This window comes from Arvicanthis niloticus, chromosome 29 (assembly GCF_011762505.2).
Source record: "Arvicanthis niloticus isolate mArvNil1 chromosome 29, mArvNil1.pat.X, whole genome shotgun sequence".
Taxonomy (NCBI): Eukaryota; Metazoa; Chordata; class Mammalia; order Rodentia; family Muridae; genus Arvicanthis; species Arvicanthis niloticus.
This window is the reverse complement of record NC_133437.1, coordinates 21,009,526-21,025,571: the sequence shown is the minus strand read 5'-3', so window position 1 is coordinate 21,025,571 and position 16,046 is coordinate 21,009,526. Positions and strand designations below refer to the sequence as shown.

The following is a 16,046-nucleotide window of genomic DNA, read 5'->3' as shown; positions in this document are numbered from 1 at the left end:
GCATGCATGTCAACAAATATCTCATGTGGGTCATTACAGTCTATACAATAAAAAAAAAAAAGAGGTAACATGAAGGAGAAAAACAAATCCTTTAAAAATTACTAAGAATCAGCAATATGACGAGCCTTTTAAAAAACTACAATGGTGTCTTAGGGTTTCCATTGCTGTGAAGAGACACCATGACAAAGGTAACTTTTATAAAGGACATTTAATTGGGGCAGCTTACACTTACAGAGGTTCAGTCCATTATCATTATGGCAGGAAGCATGGCAGCATGCAGGGAGACATGATGCAGGAGAAGCAGACATTTTGATCCAACTACAGCAAGAAAAGGACTGTCTCCCAGGCAACTAGAAAGAAGGTCTCAAAGTCCACCCCTATAGTAACACACTTCCTCTAACAAGGATATACCTTCTCCAATAAGGCTACACCCCCTAACAGTGCTACTTTCCATGGGCCAGGCATATTCAAACCACCACAAATGGGGATTTAATGATAGCTATAAAGACAGAGCAATAGTAGTATGAAGTTTACACATAAGCCAGTCATAGGAGGAAGCCACAGAATTTATATCTGGATCTTCACATGTTGTTCAGATAAAAACTCCAGATAGAAACTTTGAAGGGTGACAAATTAAGAAAACTTTCCCTGAATGTTCTTACTATTTTAAACCTATATTTGGATTGTCTATTCAATAACTGATGCTACAAAAAAAAAATCACCTCAATGTTTAGTGGCTTAACCTAACAGTGAAGACTTACAATCTCAGAGTATCTGAATCAGGAATTTGAGAGTGGCCTGGGTAGTCGGGCTGTTGGCTGGATATATAGTCATATAAACCTTGACTGGGACTGAAGGATGTTTTTCTAAAATGTCTGGGTAACCTGTTTATAGGCAGAAGCAATAATCACTGCCAAGTGGGCTGCTCCAAACAGCTGCTTATGTAATAGCCTTCTCTAGTCAGTGAGTCAAGAGAGAATCATAAGAAAGTTACAGCATCTTAACATAATCATAGAAACCACATATTGCCATTACTGCCATGTCTTGTGTGCTAGAAGCAGGTCATTAAAAATAATGACTAATAATGGTAATCCTTCATTCCTTGGAGGGGCACTGGGAATCTTCTGAGGGAATATTAAAGAATTTGTGGACTTATCTTAAAACTTTCCTATGGATTTTTACCATCTGTCATCTTAGTTTTGAACACTGACAGCAGTTTTACTTATAATAGCCAAATCCACAATTCAGGTAAACTTGGAGTGGAATATTACTCAGGAATAAAGACTTATCAACTATTTAACAAAATACAACATGAATGAATGCTAAAAAGCATTATGTTATGTTTTAAAAGGGGAACATAAAAGAAAATATACTGTCTGACATTCGGAAAAAGTTAGAACTAAATAATAGTAATCAGATAAACAATTGTGAAAGACTCAGTTGGGAGAAAGGACATTGGTTGGCAGCCATCTTTGAAAAAAGGGTGAAGGACAGGGACTGCCATACTGTCCCTCTTTGAACCATTAAACTATATCCCATGTGGAATTCCCTTTCCCCAGTTTTCTACAAATGGTGTATATTATCAAAATAAGCAAAACTCTAAATTCTCCTTAAGTACTATGAATAAATATGCCTATGACTCCCATAAGCCTCTTCCACCTCTCTCTGGTATTTGTTCTAAAAATATGAAGAAAAGATTGTGCCACAGTCAGCTGATTAAATCCTTTTCTTATCCTAGAAGTTTTAAACCCAGAAATAACTTTTTTAAAAAAAGATAATTTCACCGGCTATTTATTTTTTAAATTGGGTATTATATTTACATTTCAGATTTTATCCCCTTACCCCACTTCCTCCCACCACCTAGAAGGTAGCTTCAGAGAGTGGGGTGTAGCTCAATGGTACAGTTCTTTATTAGCATGGCCAAGGCCCTAGATTGGATGCATAACATTACAAAAAGGAGGAGGAAGAAGAGGAAGAGGAGGAAGGAGAGAAGGAGGAAAAAGAGGAAGAGGCAGCAAAGAAGCAGAGGAAGAAGGGAGGAAGAAGACAAGAAGGGCAAAAAGGAAGAGCAGGAGGATGTGAAACAGACATCTTCAGCAATATCTTAATCCTTTACTATAGTTCCTGGAGTTTCTGAAATAAACCACAAATACTAGAATCATTATCTTGCTTAATATTTTCACTTACTACAATGAATTTTTTTTTTTTTTTTTTTTTTTGGTATTTGGCTTTAAACAATGGTATAACCACACAGGTGATTACGACTAACTCTTGGGATTCACCTGGCCTGTGATGATTTTGAACGTTCCACTAGAGTCCATGAGGCTATATTGGTTTTCTAGTAGCCAATCACTGAACACTGAACATCACTGTGATACTTTATAGAAAAAAATTCTTTGAAAATCTTTGTATCATTGTTTGAAGAGCTTTAAAGGAATACTCAGTGAAAACATACTACATAACAAAAAATGTTCTGTCTGGTTATATATAAATAGTATGCTAAAATGACATGTTTCTCTAATCTAAGCTATATAGTAGGCTGAGGCAGGAAGATCCCTTGAGCTAAGGAGCTCAAGGCCAGCCTGGACAATAATATCAAGACTGTATTTCAAACAAACAAGTAAAAAAAAAATCACTGAAAAAGTATAAAATGGCTTTTACCATATTGGTCATAATGATAAGTATCACAAAGTAAATTTTATTACAAATTCAGAGTATTCATGAGTAAATGAATCAAAATTGAAACTTGCTTTCCTATTGTATAGTAACAGGGATTGTCTGTATACACATTGTGTATACTCTATAAACAAAAACAGTAAAGTACCTTGTAATGGCTGTTCTTCACTGCATCATGCAGGGGAGTAATCTGGTATTTTCCTTTGGCATTCACATCTGCTCCACCCTTTAATAGTTCACTTACTGTTCCATAGTATCCTCCTACACTAGCTTCATGAAGTGCTGTCCACCCTATTATACAAGAAAGACATTTTGTATTTGATATCTTAATAGTATTTCAAGCCTTCTCTTTTAAAAAAGCAAAACAATTCTAGGAGCCTGAGAGTTGCCTCAGTGGTCAAGATCACATATACCACTCTTGCAGAAGACTTGGGTTTGGTTCCCAGCACTCACACTGAGCAGCTCACAGCTCCCTATAACACTAGTTCTCAGGAGTCCACTGCCCTCATCTGGTCTTTATGAGCATTTAACACCTACATGCATTTACCATTTGCACAGACACACACACATATACAATAAAAACTAATATGTATTTTTAAACTAATTTTAGATAGTTTCTTTAAAAGTAGTCTAATTACATAAAATCATATAACATCTCTATAAGAGAATTTTATATTATTTAGTGGATTCAAGGATGGTTGGGAATGTGGCTGAGTTTATATTGTGTGCCTGGCATGCACAATGACCTGGGTTCAAGCTCTGATACTACATAAAGCCAGACATGGTTGTGGATGTCTGTAATCCCTGAACATGGGAGGTAAGGACAAAGGAATATAAAGTTTCAAAGTCACCCTCTGATACATAATGAGTTTGAGGCCAAACTGATACATGAAAGTATTAAGTCTTAAGAGGGAGGGGGAGGAGAGAAGAAAAGAAAAGAAGAAAATAAAATTCTTAACCCTCAACTCTGCTATGGCAAAATATTAAGAGGAGAAAAAATACCTTATTTTTATATATTTACTTTTATTTTTAATTATGTATGTGTACTTATCTCTATGTGGGTATGCACATGTGAATACTGTGCCCATAGAAATCAAAGGCACTAAATATACCTGGACCTTAAGTTATAGGTGGTTATGAACTGCCTGACTTGGGTGCTAGGAATTGAACTTGGGTCCTCTGTAAGAGCAACATGTACTCTTAACTATTAAAGTCACTTTTCCAACCCAAGAAAGCAAGTATTTCCCAAGATGGCAAATATTTTAAAGCATTCTTAATTTTACAAAATAAAAACAATCCTTACAGGTCAATTATCAACTAATAGAGAATATTGGTTATAGGCTACTTTCTGCAGGAAGAGAGAAAAGGCTTTACTTCTAATCCAATGTATAACTATTAAAGTATCTCATCCAGCAGACCATACATGTGAGTTAAATGTGAGTTAAGAGGCATATTTTCCTGCTTACATATAAAATAACTATCTATATTTATAGTAATTCAACTAACAAACCACATAGCACATCTTTATATAAATGTCATCTTCTTTGTTAGTCAGAGGTAATACTATGCTATTGGTAATTATCAAACTCTAATAAGTCATCTAATAAATTCAATAAAATCCAAAAACTCATGTTAAAAATCATACTTAACTTACACCTTAGGTCTCAATCTAGCACTGACATTTTACGCTAGAAATTTTGTTTTTGTTGAATTTTCTGACCTCAGTCTCTTAGACTGAAGAGATATCTCCTATTTCAGTAATAATTATTAATGTTTGCAATGACCATAGTTAAGCAATTGTCCTTGTAGGATGATGGAACATCTTTTGGGTATATGCCCAGGAGTGAGACTTTTAGTATTCCCAGGCAAGAAATGCAGGGAGAGAGAAGAAAGGGCATAGGACGGCCCACACTGGGAAGGTGAAAAAGAGTGAGAGGGCCAAAAAGAAGATACAAAAAGAAAGCAACCTCAAGAAAGGTCCATGGACAACAAAGATAAAATATAGATTTAGTAAGTATTAACTCAGGATTATTAGTGTGCTAGCCATGTGAAGCTTCAGGAGTGGCCTAGCCATTGAGCTAGCTTAGGGCATAGTAAAAATAAGCTGGTGTGTGTGTATGTGTGTGTGTGTGTGTCGTATGTGTGTTTCTTTCATTCGTGAATCCAGAGGAGGCACATGTACCCACCTGGAATCTGTTTTAAATATCAAGCATTACAGATGGTGTTCCAACCTGGGGCAAGAACTTTTAAAAATTAATTAGAAAATAGGTGCTGTGATGTGATGTTAGCAGGCTGAGGGTTTTGCCTGAGCCATGTGGTTCTAGAACTAGAACAAAGAGCTTGAACTCAGAGGTGCTAGGAACACCTGCTGTGCAAACAGGCTGCTGAGAAGGGAGACAGAGGCAGACAAGAGAGACTGCTTACCTCCAACAAGTAGATAATCAAAGAATAGAGATGAATGACTTTTTTAAGGATAGAAGGGAGTATAGTGGTAATTGTTTAAGTGCTTTTAAGTACTTAAAGTAGAAGGGAAGTTAATTGAAGTTAAACACATAGAAAAGAATGCTAATTCAAGTTATATAAAGAGAAAAGTGATATGTATATATATCCACATATATATTAATCTTAATAGAATAGAATGAATAAGAGAAATGCTTTAAACATTTTTGAAAAGGTCTATGCCAGGGCAAGCAGCTGGATTCTTTGAACATGTCTGCATGGAAATTTCGGGATTGCTTAGCCTGGTATGACAAATTACTAGCCTAAAACAGGCTCATACAGAAATATAGAAAGGAATTTAATTAAAGTTAAATACATAGGAAAGGTTGTTAATTCAAGTTATATAAAGAGAAAGGGGACATATATACCGACAGAGATATTAATTTCCATAAAAGAAAGAATTTAAGTATACATAGCTGAATAAATAATTTGAGGCTTTTAATCTTAAATTGTAGGTCAAGAGCAGGGGATAAGTAGAAAAAAACTTATCTTCCACAGATAGTAGAAACTTTCTTAATTTGAGAAAAGTGACATACATGCCCACAGGTATATTAATCTCCATAGAAGAAAGAATTTAAGTAAACAGATGAATAAATAACATAGGCCTTAATCTGATGAGGTAGGGGAGCACAGCTCAACAGGTAATAGTATTTGTTTAGATTGCTTTAATTGCTTAGAATTGTTTTAGTTATCAAAATGTGTGTGGTTTTAAGTTTTGTGATTATGATCTTAAAAATCACCTGGGAGAGAGGCAAAGCTACTAAATTGAATCAATCTATACCTTTGATGATGTCCGGTTGCTCAACCAAGGACATAGTATTTTGGGAGAGAGGCTGTGTGTGTTAACCGAAAGACATAAAGGCTTTGGACCCCTTCTAGAGAGTGACATGGATCAGATATGACAGGGGAAGACCATCCTGAAGATCTTGACTACAGAAAAGAAAACTTCGAGAAAAATCAACCTGACAGGTGACTTGATCTGAGCAGGCCCGAACGCCTTGGCTCCCTGCAATCTACTACAGGAGCTAGAAGAATGGAGAGCCTGCTGAGCTAGCCTTGACACCTTCGGCTACTATCTCCTCACCCAGACCCTGGGCTGAACCGAGAAGAGACTCTGGGGGGTCCCCTTTATATGTGAAAGCAAAATATTAAACTTCGGGCCTTGATCAGAATACGTTGTCTTGGCCCCATGCTTCTCTTGCCCTCCATTCCCCTTTTATTCCCAGCCTTCCTCTCAGGTGAACCCGGTTACTGTAGCCGATGGTGGCTACAGCTGAGTCCTTGACATGGGAACAGGCCAGTAACTGGCTTAGACATAAAAATGTCCCTACACAAAACCTCAGCTAAAGTGAGACAAATAAATCTTGTTGGTGAGGAATCCTTAAGATTTTTCATGCCATCCACTATATGGCATACATGAAGATTTATAACAATTGGAATTGATCAAATTAACTCATAAAAAATAGTTGTCTTTCACCTGCTCAAATAAGGAGCAAAAAATTCATCCTTAACTGATCTGTACATCGTTCATAATCCATACAAGTATCTTAATAGTACTAAAATTCTGGTTGTGAGATTCATAAAAAATGCAGTTTTGGCACAGCTTATCCTTGTGGATGCTGATATGACCTGCTGTTCCAGCTCCTGCCTCCTGAAGCTGTTTCCAGAGAATTGCTTCCAGAACAGCTTCAGGAATGGCTGGTGATTCCAGATGACCTTGTTTCATTCAAACTTTCAGACAGATCCAGTCAAATACTTCAGTCAAGCTCTAAGTCTTCTAAGCATACAGAGACTGGATAACAGATACTAAAGCTAGCTTTCTTGAGTCTAACCAGCTTTTCTAATTTTCCTGCTCCTCCCTACCTCTTTAAAGAATTTTTCATTGCCTCTATTCAGCAGGAAGAAGTTGTGAAGAGTCGTCATCTTGATCCCTTGGGTTTGGATATCTGGTTATAGTTATTTTATAAGTTATAGATAGGTTGTCATTTAAAGAGATAATTTGGAAATGGTCATAATTTTGAACATGGAGGAAATATATGGGATAGATTATTAAGTTTATTCTTGAAGAAACATAACCATAATCCTTCATTGATAGAAATCTTTATAATTGATGCAAAATTGAAGTTATAACTTCTTACATTGGTACAGAATTTATATATTGAAATAGATTTAATGTTTTAATTGGTATAAATTTTTGCATATTGATACAAAATTTGAAATATTGCTACTCTTAGATAGATACTGTGCCTATACAACTCATTTAAGAATACAAGGCTTCAACTCAGTTATTACAAACTGTTTAGGATGATTAAGTAACACAAGTTAAGGGCCAGATTGTAAACTTATGGTTATATTAGATTCTGATCTAACTATAATAACATGTTTTCAATATTACTTAAATAGAAATAGTTAAGAGTACTTAAGGCTTAACAGTTCAGATATACCTTACATAGATAGATAGCCTTCAAAAACATCAGAAATACAGAGAATATGATATTTAATGTTATTTCATTACTAAAGATCACTTGACTATGAGACATTTCTGCTCCTGACAGTACCCCGTTTAGAGTTTAAAGAAAATACTGAGCATCATTACCTCCAGGTAAAGGTGCTTATTGTGGTAACATGGCCACTGATTAGAAACTGCCCTAATTCATCTTCAGACAAAGAATACTGTACAGGAAAGGACACACATGCAGGATAGTCGACAGCTTAGCTCTGCCAGATGGTTCTGGGCCAGAAGGCTGAAGACAGATGCTCCAACATTATATGACATTAAGGGACTATCCAGCAGCTAGTTGTCTCTCCAAATTGTATAATTTGGGAAGCTTTGTTTTTATGCTTCCTATATATTCAGGTAATATTTATTCTTTGATCTCTGATGGGGTTGAAGACTAGTTATAGTCTCATAATTAAACTTAAGTTTAACATTGAGGAAGGTGATACGGTTTTGAAAGGATGATTTTCAGATAGTAATGCAAGTTAAAATCAAAACATAATTCAGGCATAGAACTGTAGACTCTTTCAGTTAGGACAGATGATAGAATAAGTATCTAAATAACAAAATTGATGGACTGGATTTGAGAGCTGTTGAGCAAGCAGTAAATGTAACTGAGCAACTAAGCTGAGGGCAGATTTAGGGATGTTGAGCTAGGAATGAAGGCAAGGGCAAGGTAGCCATGAAAAACATAGACAAGCCCAGCCTCAGAGTCAATAAGCCAGTTTAAAATGAGCTAATGTTAACCTCTAAAAACTCAATAAAAAACTGGAGTACAAAAGAATTTGAGGAAATTCGAATAGCCAAGAAGCAATTAAAGAAATGCTCAAAGTCCCTAGTCATCAGGGAAAAGCAAGTCAAAACAACCCTGATATTCCATCTTACACAAATCAGAATGGCTAAGATCAAAAACTCAGGTGATAGCACATGTTGGCGAGGATGTGGAGAAAGAACACTCCTCCTTTGCTGGTGGGATTACAACCTGGTGCAGCCACTCTGGAAATCCATCTGGAGGTTCCTTAGGAAACTGGAAATAGATCTACCTGAAGACCTAGCTATACCACTCTTGAGCATATACCCAAAAGACACCCCACCATGCCACAGGGGCACATGTTCCATTATGCTTATAGTGGCCTTATTTGTGATAGGCAGAAGCTGGAGACAACTCAGATGTTCCACAATGGAAGAATGGATACAGAAAATGTGGTTCATTTACACAACGTAATTCAGCTATTAAAAATGAAGACATCATGAATTTTGCAGGCAAGTGGATGGAACTAGAAAATATTATCCTGAGTGAGGTAACTCAGACACAAAATGACATGTATGCTATGTACTCACTAATAAGTGGATAGTAGCCAAAAAAGTACAGAATACCCAGGATACAAGCCACAGAACTCAAGAAGGTTAACAAGCTGAAGGGCTCAAGTGAGAATGCCTGAATCCCACTTGAGGGGGAGAAATAAGCAATCATGGGGGTTGAGGGTCAGAGGGAGAGAGGAGATGGGTGGGAGAGGAGACAAGGAGGGGAAGAGGGAAACATGATCAGGTATGGGGGGGGGGAGGACTGAAGCCCTGAGAGTCAGCAGAAAGAATGGAAACAGGCAACTTTGGGAGGTAGGAAGTAAAGGGACCCTCCAGAATGTACCAGTGACCTGGGAAGTGAGAGACTCAAGGGAGGAGGGACCTTAGATGAAATGCCCAACAGTGGGGAGAGGGAACAGTCAAAAACTCTGACCCAGAATTGTTCCTGTCTAAAAAAACTGCAGGGACAAAAACGGAGAAGAGACTAAGGGAAAGGAGGTTCAGTGACTGGCCCAAATTGGCATCCAGCTCAAGGCAAGGCTCCAAGGCTTGACTTTATTCCTGTGTGCTTACAGACAGGAGCCTAGCGTGACCGTCCTCCGAGAGGTCCAACAAGCTGCTGACTAAGACAGATGCAGATAGTTACACCCAATCATTGGACCACTGTGAAGTTAGGGACCACTGTGGTTGAATTAGGGAAAAACTGGAAGAAGCTGAGGAGGAGGGTGACCCCATAGGAAGACCAGCAGTCTCAACTGACCTGGATCCCGAGATCTCTCAGACACTGAGCAGCACACACTAACTGATATGAGGCCCCCTACACATATAAAGCAGAGGACTGCCTGGTCTGGCCTCAGTGAGAGAAGATGCACCTAACTCTAGAGATACTTGAAGCCCTAGGGAATGAGGAGGTCTGATGGGGTGAGGGGTGGGAAGGTGGGGTGGGGACATCCTCCTGGAGACAGGGGAGGAGGAATGGGATGAGAAACTGTTGGGGGCAAACCAGGAGTGGGTAACAACTGGACTATAAAAAAGATTTAATAATAATAATAATGATAATAATAAGATGTACATTTGGAAAAGAAAAAAATGAGCTAATATGTGTGTCTTTTATCTCCTGTGTTTGCGACTCACTGGGAATTTAAACCGATGTAGACAAAACTTTACATTATACTGGACACTTACTGTATATCATACCTCATAGTTTACATGACTGGCATAATAATGTTTAGTGTATATTGAAAAGAAAAGGCCTTTTAGTAGACAAAGGGGTGGGGGATATAGCGGCTTGTGTTCTCATGCTAATCAGGTTACCCCAAAACCTGTTTGCAGTGTCCTGCACATAGGCTAAAGGAAGCCTCCCCACAGTTGGCTCTGGTTGAGAAATAAAGATGCCAGCAACCAATGGCTGGGCATAGAGACAGAGGCTGGACTTTTAGGATTCCTGGGCAATAAATGCAGAGAGAAAGGGCATAGGATGGACTACACTGGGAAGGTGCAGGAGGGTGAGAAAGCCTAAATGTAGGTGCAAGAGAAAAGAGACCCCAAGAAGGGTCCATGGACAACAAAGATAAAATATAGATTTAGTAAGTATTTACCTGGAAATATTGGAGGGGAATGTGTGAGCCACATGGAGGTTGAGGAATGGCCCAGTCATTGAGCTAGCTTAAGACATATTAAAAATAAGCTGGTTGTGTGTGTGTGTGCATATGTGTATGTGTGTGTATTGTGTGTTTCTTTTACTCATGAATCCAGAGCCCTTGGGTGGGTGCAGAGGAGGCACTTGCTGACAGGAGCCTGATATGGCTGTTCTTTGAGATGTTCTACCAGCACCTGACCAATACAGATGCAGATACTCATAGCCAACCATCAGACTGAGCCCAAGGACCCCAATGGAAGAGCTAGGAGAAGGACTGAAGGAGCTGAAGGTGATTGCAACTCCATATGAAGAACAACAATATCGACTAACTGGACCACCCAGAGCTCATAGGGACTAAATCACAAACCAAAGAGTACACAGGGAGGAAGCCAGGACTCCAGATAAATATGTAGCAGAGGATGGCCTTATCTGACATCAGTCAGAGGGGAGGGAGGCTTTATGCCCCAGTGTAGGGGCATGCTAGAGAGCTGAGGCAGGAGTGGATGGAGGAGCACCCTCATAGAGGCAAATGGGAGGGGAGAGGAGATGAGCTGGGGGTCTCTGTAGGTATAACCGGGAAGAGGGATATCATTTGAAATGTAAACGAATAAAATGCTTAACTATAAAAAAAGAAATAAAAACTAAATTAATTTAAAAGCAAACCCCGAGAGGTACCTTGCCTGGGTATAAAACTGTAATTCAGGTTTCAAGCAATACACAAATACCAACAAACCCTTCATCCTTGCTGCCAGAATAGTGTACTCACCCGATCAAAGTGAGCCAACCGCAGATCGACCCATTATACTGTTTTCAAAAGTGACATGCAGCTTTCCTATGCTGCCGTGAACAGCCATATCCAGAAGCACCACTAACAAACACTGCCTACGACATCTACATTCCTAAACACAATGTAGGTAATTCCACTTTTAGTTTTAAGGTATCCTAAACTGATTTATATAGTGTTGTGCTAATAGTTCCTGTTTCATAAGCATAAAAATAACTGGGTCAATTTGCTAAACTACAGATGTCTATGTTAACACACACACATACACACACACACACACACACACACACACACACACACACACACACACGGGGCGGGGGGGAGGTGTCCAGGCAGGCAGGCAGACAGATAGACAGACAGAGACAGGTTGCATTTTTAAGCAAATACTATAGGTAATTTCTGATAAAAATGGCTTGCAAACTACCCTTGTGGAAACACTGCTCTCTCTGACTGAAGAATATGACAGCAAGGAATAAAAACAGGTATGTACGATATAAAGTAGAAGGGAAAATGAATAATAAGAATTCAAAAGGCCTAGAAAATAAAATAAGGATAAGTAATTCATAAAGGTCATGAAGTACTTGGGGCAGTGAGGTAATTGGCTGAAGACACAGAAGGTACAACCAGCAAGGATGGCAGTGACACAAGAAAAAAGACAATAAAAAATAAATTAAGACATAATTGGGAAATCCATAAAGCCAAACCTGGCTGCGTCAAGAGCTATGCTTGAACTGCAGAAACAGTAAGTACAGAAGAAAGAACTAAAATCTCTTAAAATTAAGAGAGTAAATGGTCCTGCAAGTAGATGAGTAAGGTTTACAGAATCCTGGTTATTAATCTGAGTGTAAGATTTAAGGACTAGAGACATGATTCAGCAGGTAAAGATGCTGCTAATGACCCAAGTTCAATCCTAGGGTCTCACACAGTAGGAGAAAAATAACAGCCACGATTTTCCCTCTGATGTCTACTTATTTGCTGCTACAAGTGAAGTGTGCACATGCGTTATTTTATATGCACATGTGCCCACACTCATGCATATATACACACTGAATCAATATATAAATCTAATAAAAAACTTTCAAACTATCGTTGAACTATGACTACATTGCAAACCCAGGCCTTATTATTCTGCTGGAGGAGCATCTTCTTGACCATGGGCTGTACTATTCCATCACTCATGACTACAGAGTTTGTACTGTTTAATAAATAGAAAAATCCATAAAAAATAAGGACAGTATAAATACTCCAAAACATGCCGAGTCTGGCCCAATGTGCTCAGTTCACTAACACACAAGTATCTTTCCAGTCACTCTTATTCTTAGCCCACTGCTATTCAGTGCACCCACACACGTAGCATGTAAGATTATCTCCAGAAGGAAGGCTGCACTACAGCCAGCCACAAGGAAGGACTGTTTTCTTTCTGAGCAACCTATCCACCCTCTACTTTATAATCTATCTATTTCTCTGGCCATTACTCCTTCTGTATCCATGCCATTATTATGGATTTTCCCTTGAGATTTAGTTAACATCAGTCTCTCCCAGTTTTGATCTCATCTTACCTCCATTCATGGTTAAGTTTCATACGAGGCCTGGCCTTGCAGCGCTAGCCTCAGGAACCACCCCTCCTTCTGTAGAACTTGACATCTTTAATAAGAAATGTAATATTCTTCCAGCTCTCATCTCATTCTGTTCCTTGGGAGGTACTGGAGAGCTAGATAATTACTGGAGAGCGTGCTGCCTTTGGCTCACTTTGTCACTCTCTTACCTGGGTGATTCACCTAAGATTACAAATGGCTCTCCGGACAACTGTGGACGGGTGAGGACCCTCACTTACCAGCATAACTCGGCTGATTGACATTTCCGCCATTTGTTATGCAACGGTGAACTAAATCAACATCATTATGGAGAGCAGCTTTATATACTAAATTCTCTCCAAAGACGTTTCTCCGGTTTATGGTACTACGACTTAGTTTATTCATCTCTTTTGTCTCTAAAATAAGAGAAAGAACAAAGATGCACACCTTTAATCATAGCACTCAGGAGACAGAGGCAGACAAAATTTCTGAGTTCAAGGGCAGCCTGGTCTACAGAGTAAGTTCCAGGACAGCCAGGACTATACAGAGAAACCCCATCTTGAAAACTAACAAGCAAAACAACAACAAATTTGGATGGAACAGAATACGGTAAATCTAGTCAATATTAGAAGTGGTTGTATTATGTTATTAAAGAGTATTTTATTCATTAGTCTTATTGTAATGTCATCTAAATATAAAATATTTAAAGATGTGTTAGTTTTTAAATATAGTAAACTAAAACTCCTGATGCATAACATATATTAATAAAAACCTTATAAAAGTGCTCACAAAAGATGACAGATTTTCCTAAAAATTCTGGGAAAATAATTATTTAAATCTAGAATTATTTAATATCTGCTCTATTATCTAGCTGCACATCCCCAAAGGACCTTAGTTACCAAGATGGTAGAGCACTTGAAAAGTGGTCAGAATACTGGAGGCATGTCTTCATGTCTGCAAAGGGCACAGTGGGACCCTCTCTTCTGCTTCCAGCCCACGATATAAAACAGATGTGTTCCACCAGGTGCTCCTGCTATGGTGTGCTGCCTCATCATGGGTCTAATCATTCATGGACTGTACCCTCCAAATCTATGGGCCAAAACAATCCTTTTTTTCTATAGGCTATTATCTTACAAATCTACTAAAGTGATACATTATCACACTTAATGTTACTGTACAACATGTCTTATAAGACTATCTCTGTGCCACGAGGAAGATAGAAAAACTAACCCCAGGAACAGAATAGCTAAATTTTATAATTGCTAAATTATCTTTCTGGTGTTTTATTTGTACTTATATGGGTGTTTTGCCACCATGTATGTGTGTGTACCACTTATGTGCCTGGTATCTACAGAGGCTAGAAGAGAGAACTGGATCCTGAGACTGGAGTTACAGACAACTGTAAACTGACTTATGGGTGCTAGGAATGTAATCTGGGTCCTCTGGAAGTGCAGTCAGTATTCTTAACCACTCAGCCATCTCTCTGGCCTTGTTAAATTTTCTCTTTAATGACAACAACTAACCTCAGATTAAGGAAAGAATGATGATCTCCATTTTTGCAATAGTTTTTATTTACTAAGTCATGATAGACATGTTTAAAATCATTTCCAATGACACAAAACAACTACTAATTCTCAACTGTGCCTCTTAGAATACTAAAACTAACTCTTACCATGTATTCTTCAAACCCAGTCATTGCTTGGGGATGACACTCAATGGATTTCCTGATTTCAAGAAACTTTCAATGATAGCTTTTCTAATTTTGATCTAGTTAACTGCTCTGCCCACTCCACCCCATATAAGAACATGATAATGAAGAAGCAGAAATGGTCACAGTCCTGTAACACAGCAGGAAGAAAAGCTGAAAAAGAACTACAAGCTCCAAGCTAGCTTAAATTTACAGCACATTCCAGACCATCCTGTGCTACCTAGCAAGGCCCTGTTTGAAAATCAAAACAAGCAAACAAACAAACAAAAAAAAACCTTATAAAGGTAAGTGACTACTAGAAGAGTTTGGTCTTAATTAAAAATTAATCTAAAATTAATTTCATTAATTTGCCTTTTATTTTGCTGCCTCTATTAGGAATTAGTGTAAGAGAGGGAAATAATAGAGAAAGAAAGACTAAAAACACCAACCTAATTGCTAACATTAGAGACTACTGTACTGTTCTTACATTGAAATATAAACATCCTTCCACATATAATATGTATGGCTACACTGGCCAGTAGGTTAGCAGAACCACACAGTTCCAGGTTCAGTAAAAATGTAAGGACCAATAGGAAAAAATATGCACCATTAGCCTTTGGTTTTTATGTGTATACACACATACCTGCATAGACACATGCACATATGCATATACTCCCATATAAACACAAAGGAACCTCATCCAATAAGGCTGGGATAAAAAAATTAATAAGTAAAAAATTGCCAACTCTCATACTGGACTAGGAGATTTTTGCATGTATCTTCCAGATGGCATTTTATTTCCTTGATCTATTTCCCATTCCTGATGCAAACATTATGCTGCTACTACTACTATAGCTACATAATTCTTCAAGTCTGATCATGTTAGCTCTCAAACTTTATTTTCAATCATTTTGCTGTTGCAGGTCCTTTGTATTTGAAAACAAATAGACTCATAGTAATTTAATGAAAGGAAAGGAAATGAGGGAGGGGAGTGAAGGGGCCAGGAGAGAGGGCTGGAAAGATGGTTCTGTCAGCCAGGTTAATTTTGGCTTACAGATCTAGAGGTAACAAGCTTTTATTATAGATTCTATCAAATTTGTGACATAGATGAATGTGGTGTTGTAACTAATACACTCTTCTTTCTAATACTATAGTATTTTTGTTTTTCTACATAATAATTAGCTAGAACTTCACAATGTTCAAATGAAGAGGTGAGAATAGATATTTTTATTAGTGGTATTAGAGGGTATCCTGTTATTTTATTTTATATAACTTGCCATAAGTTAAGTCATTTGGGAAGACGGAATCTCAGTCAAGAACATGCACACACCAGATTGCCCTATGAGCAAGTCTGCAGGACATCTTCTTGACTGATGATTGATGTA

General features: G+C 38.1%; 1 protein-coding gene across 1 annotated transcript in view; it reads right to left on the bottom strand.

Moving 5' to 3' along the window:
* Positions 1–16,046, bottom strand: part of Ankrd31 (ankyrin repeat domain 31) — a 162,627-nt gene that overhangs the window by 84,752 nt on the left and 61,829 nt on the right. The window contains exons 10-11 of the mRNA XM_076927219.1: positions 13,235–13,390; positions 2,825–2,967 (exon numbers count right to left, since the gene is read on the bottom strand). Of these exons, the coding sequence (XP_076783334.1) occupies positions 2,825–2,967; positions 13,235–13,390 (299 nt within the window). The remainder of the gene's footprint in view (positions 1–2,824; positions 2,968–13,234; positions 13,391–16,046) is intronic.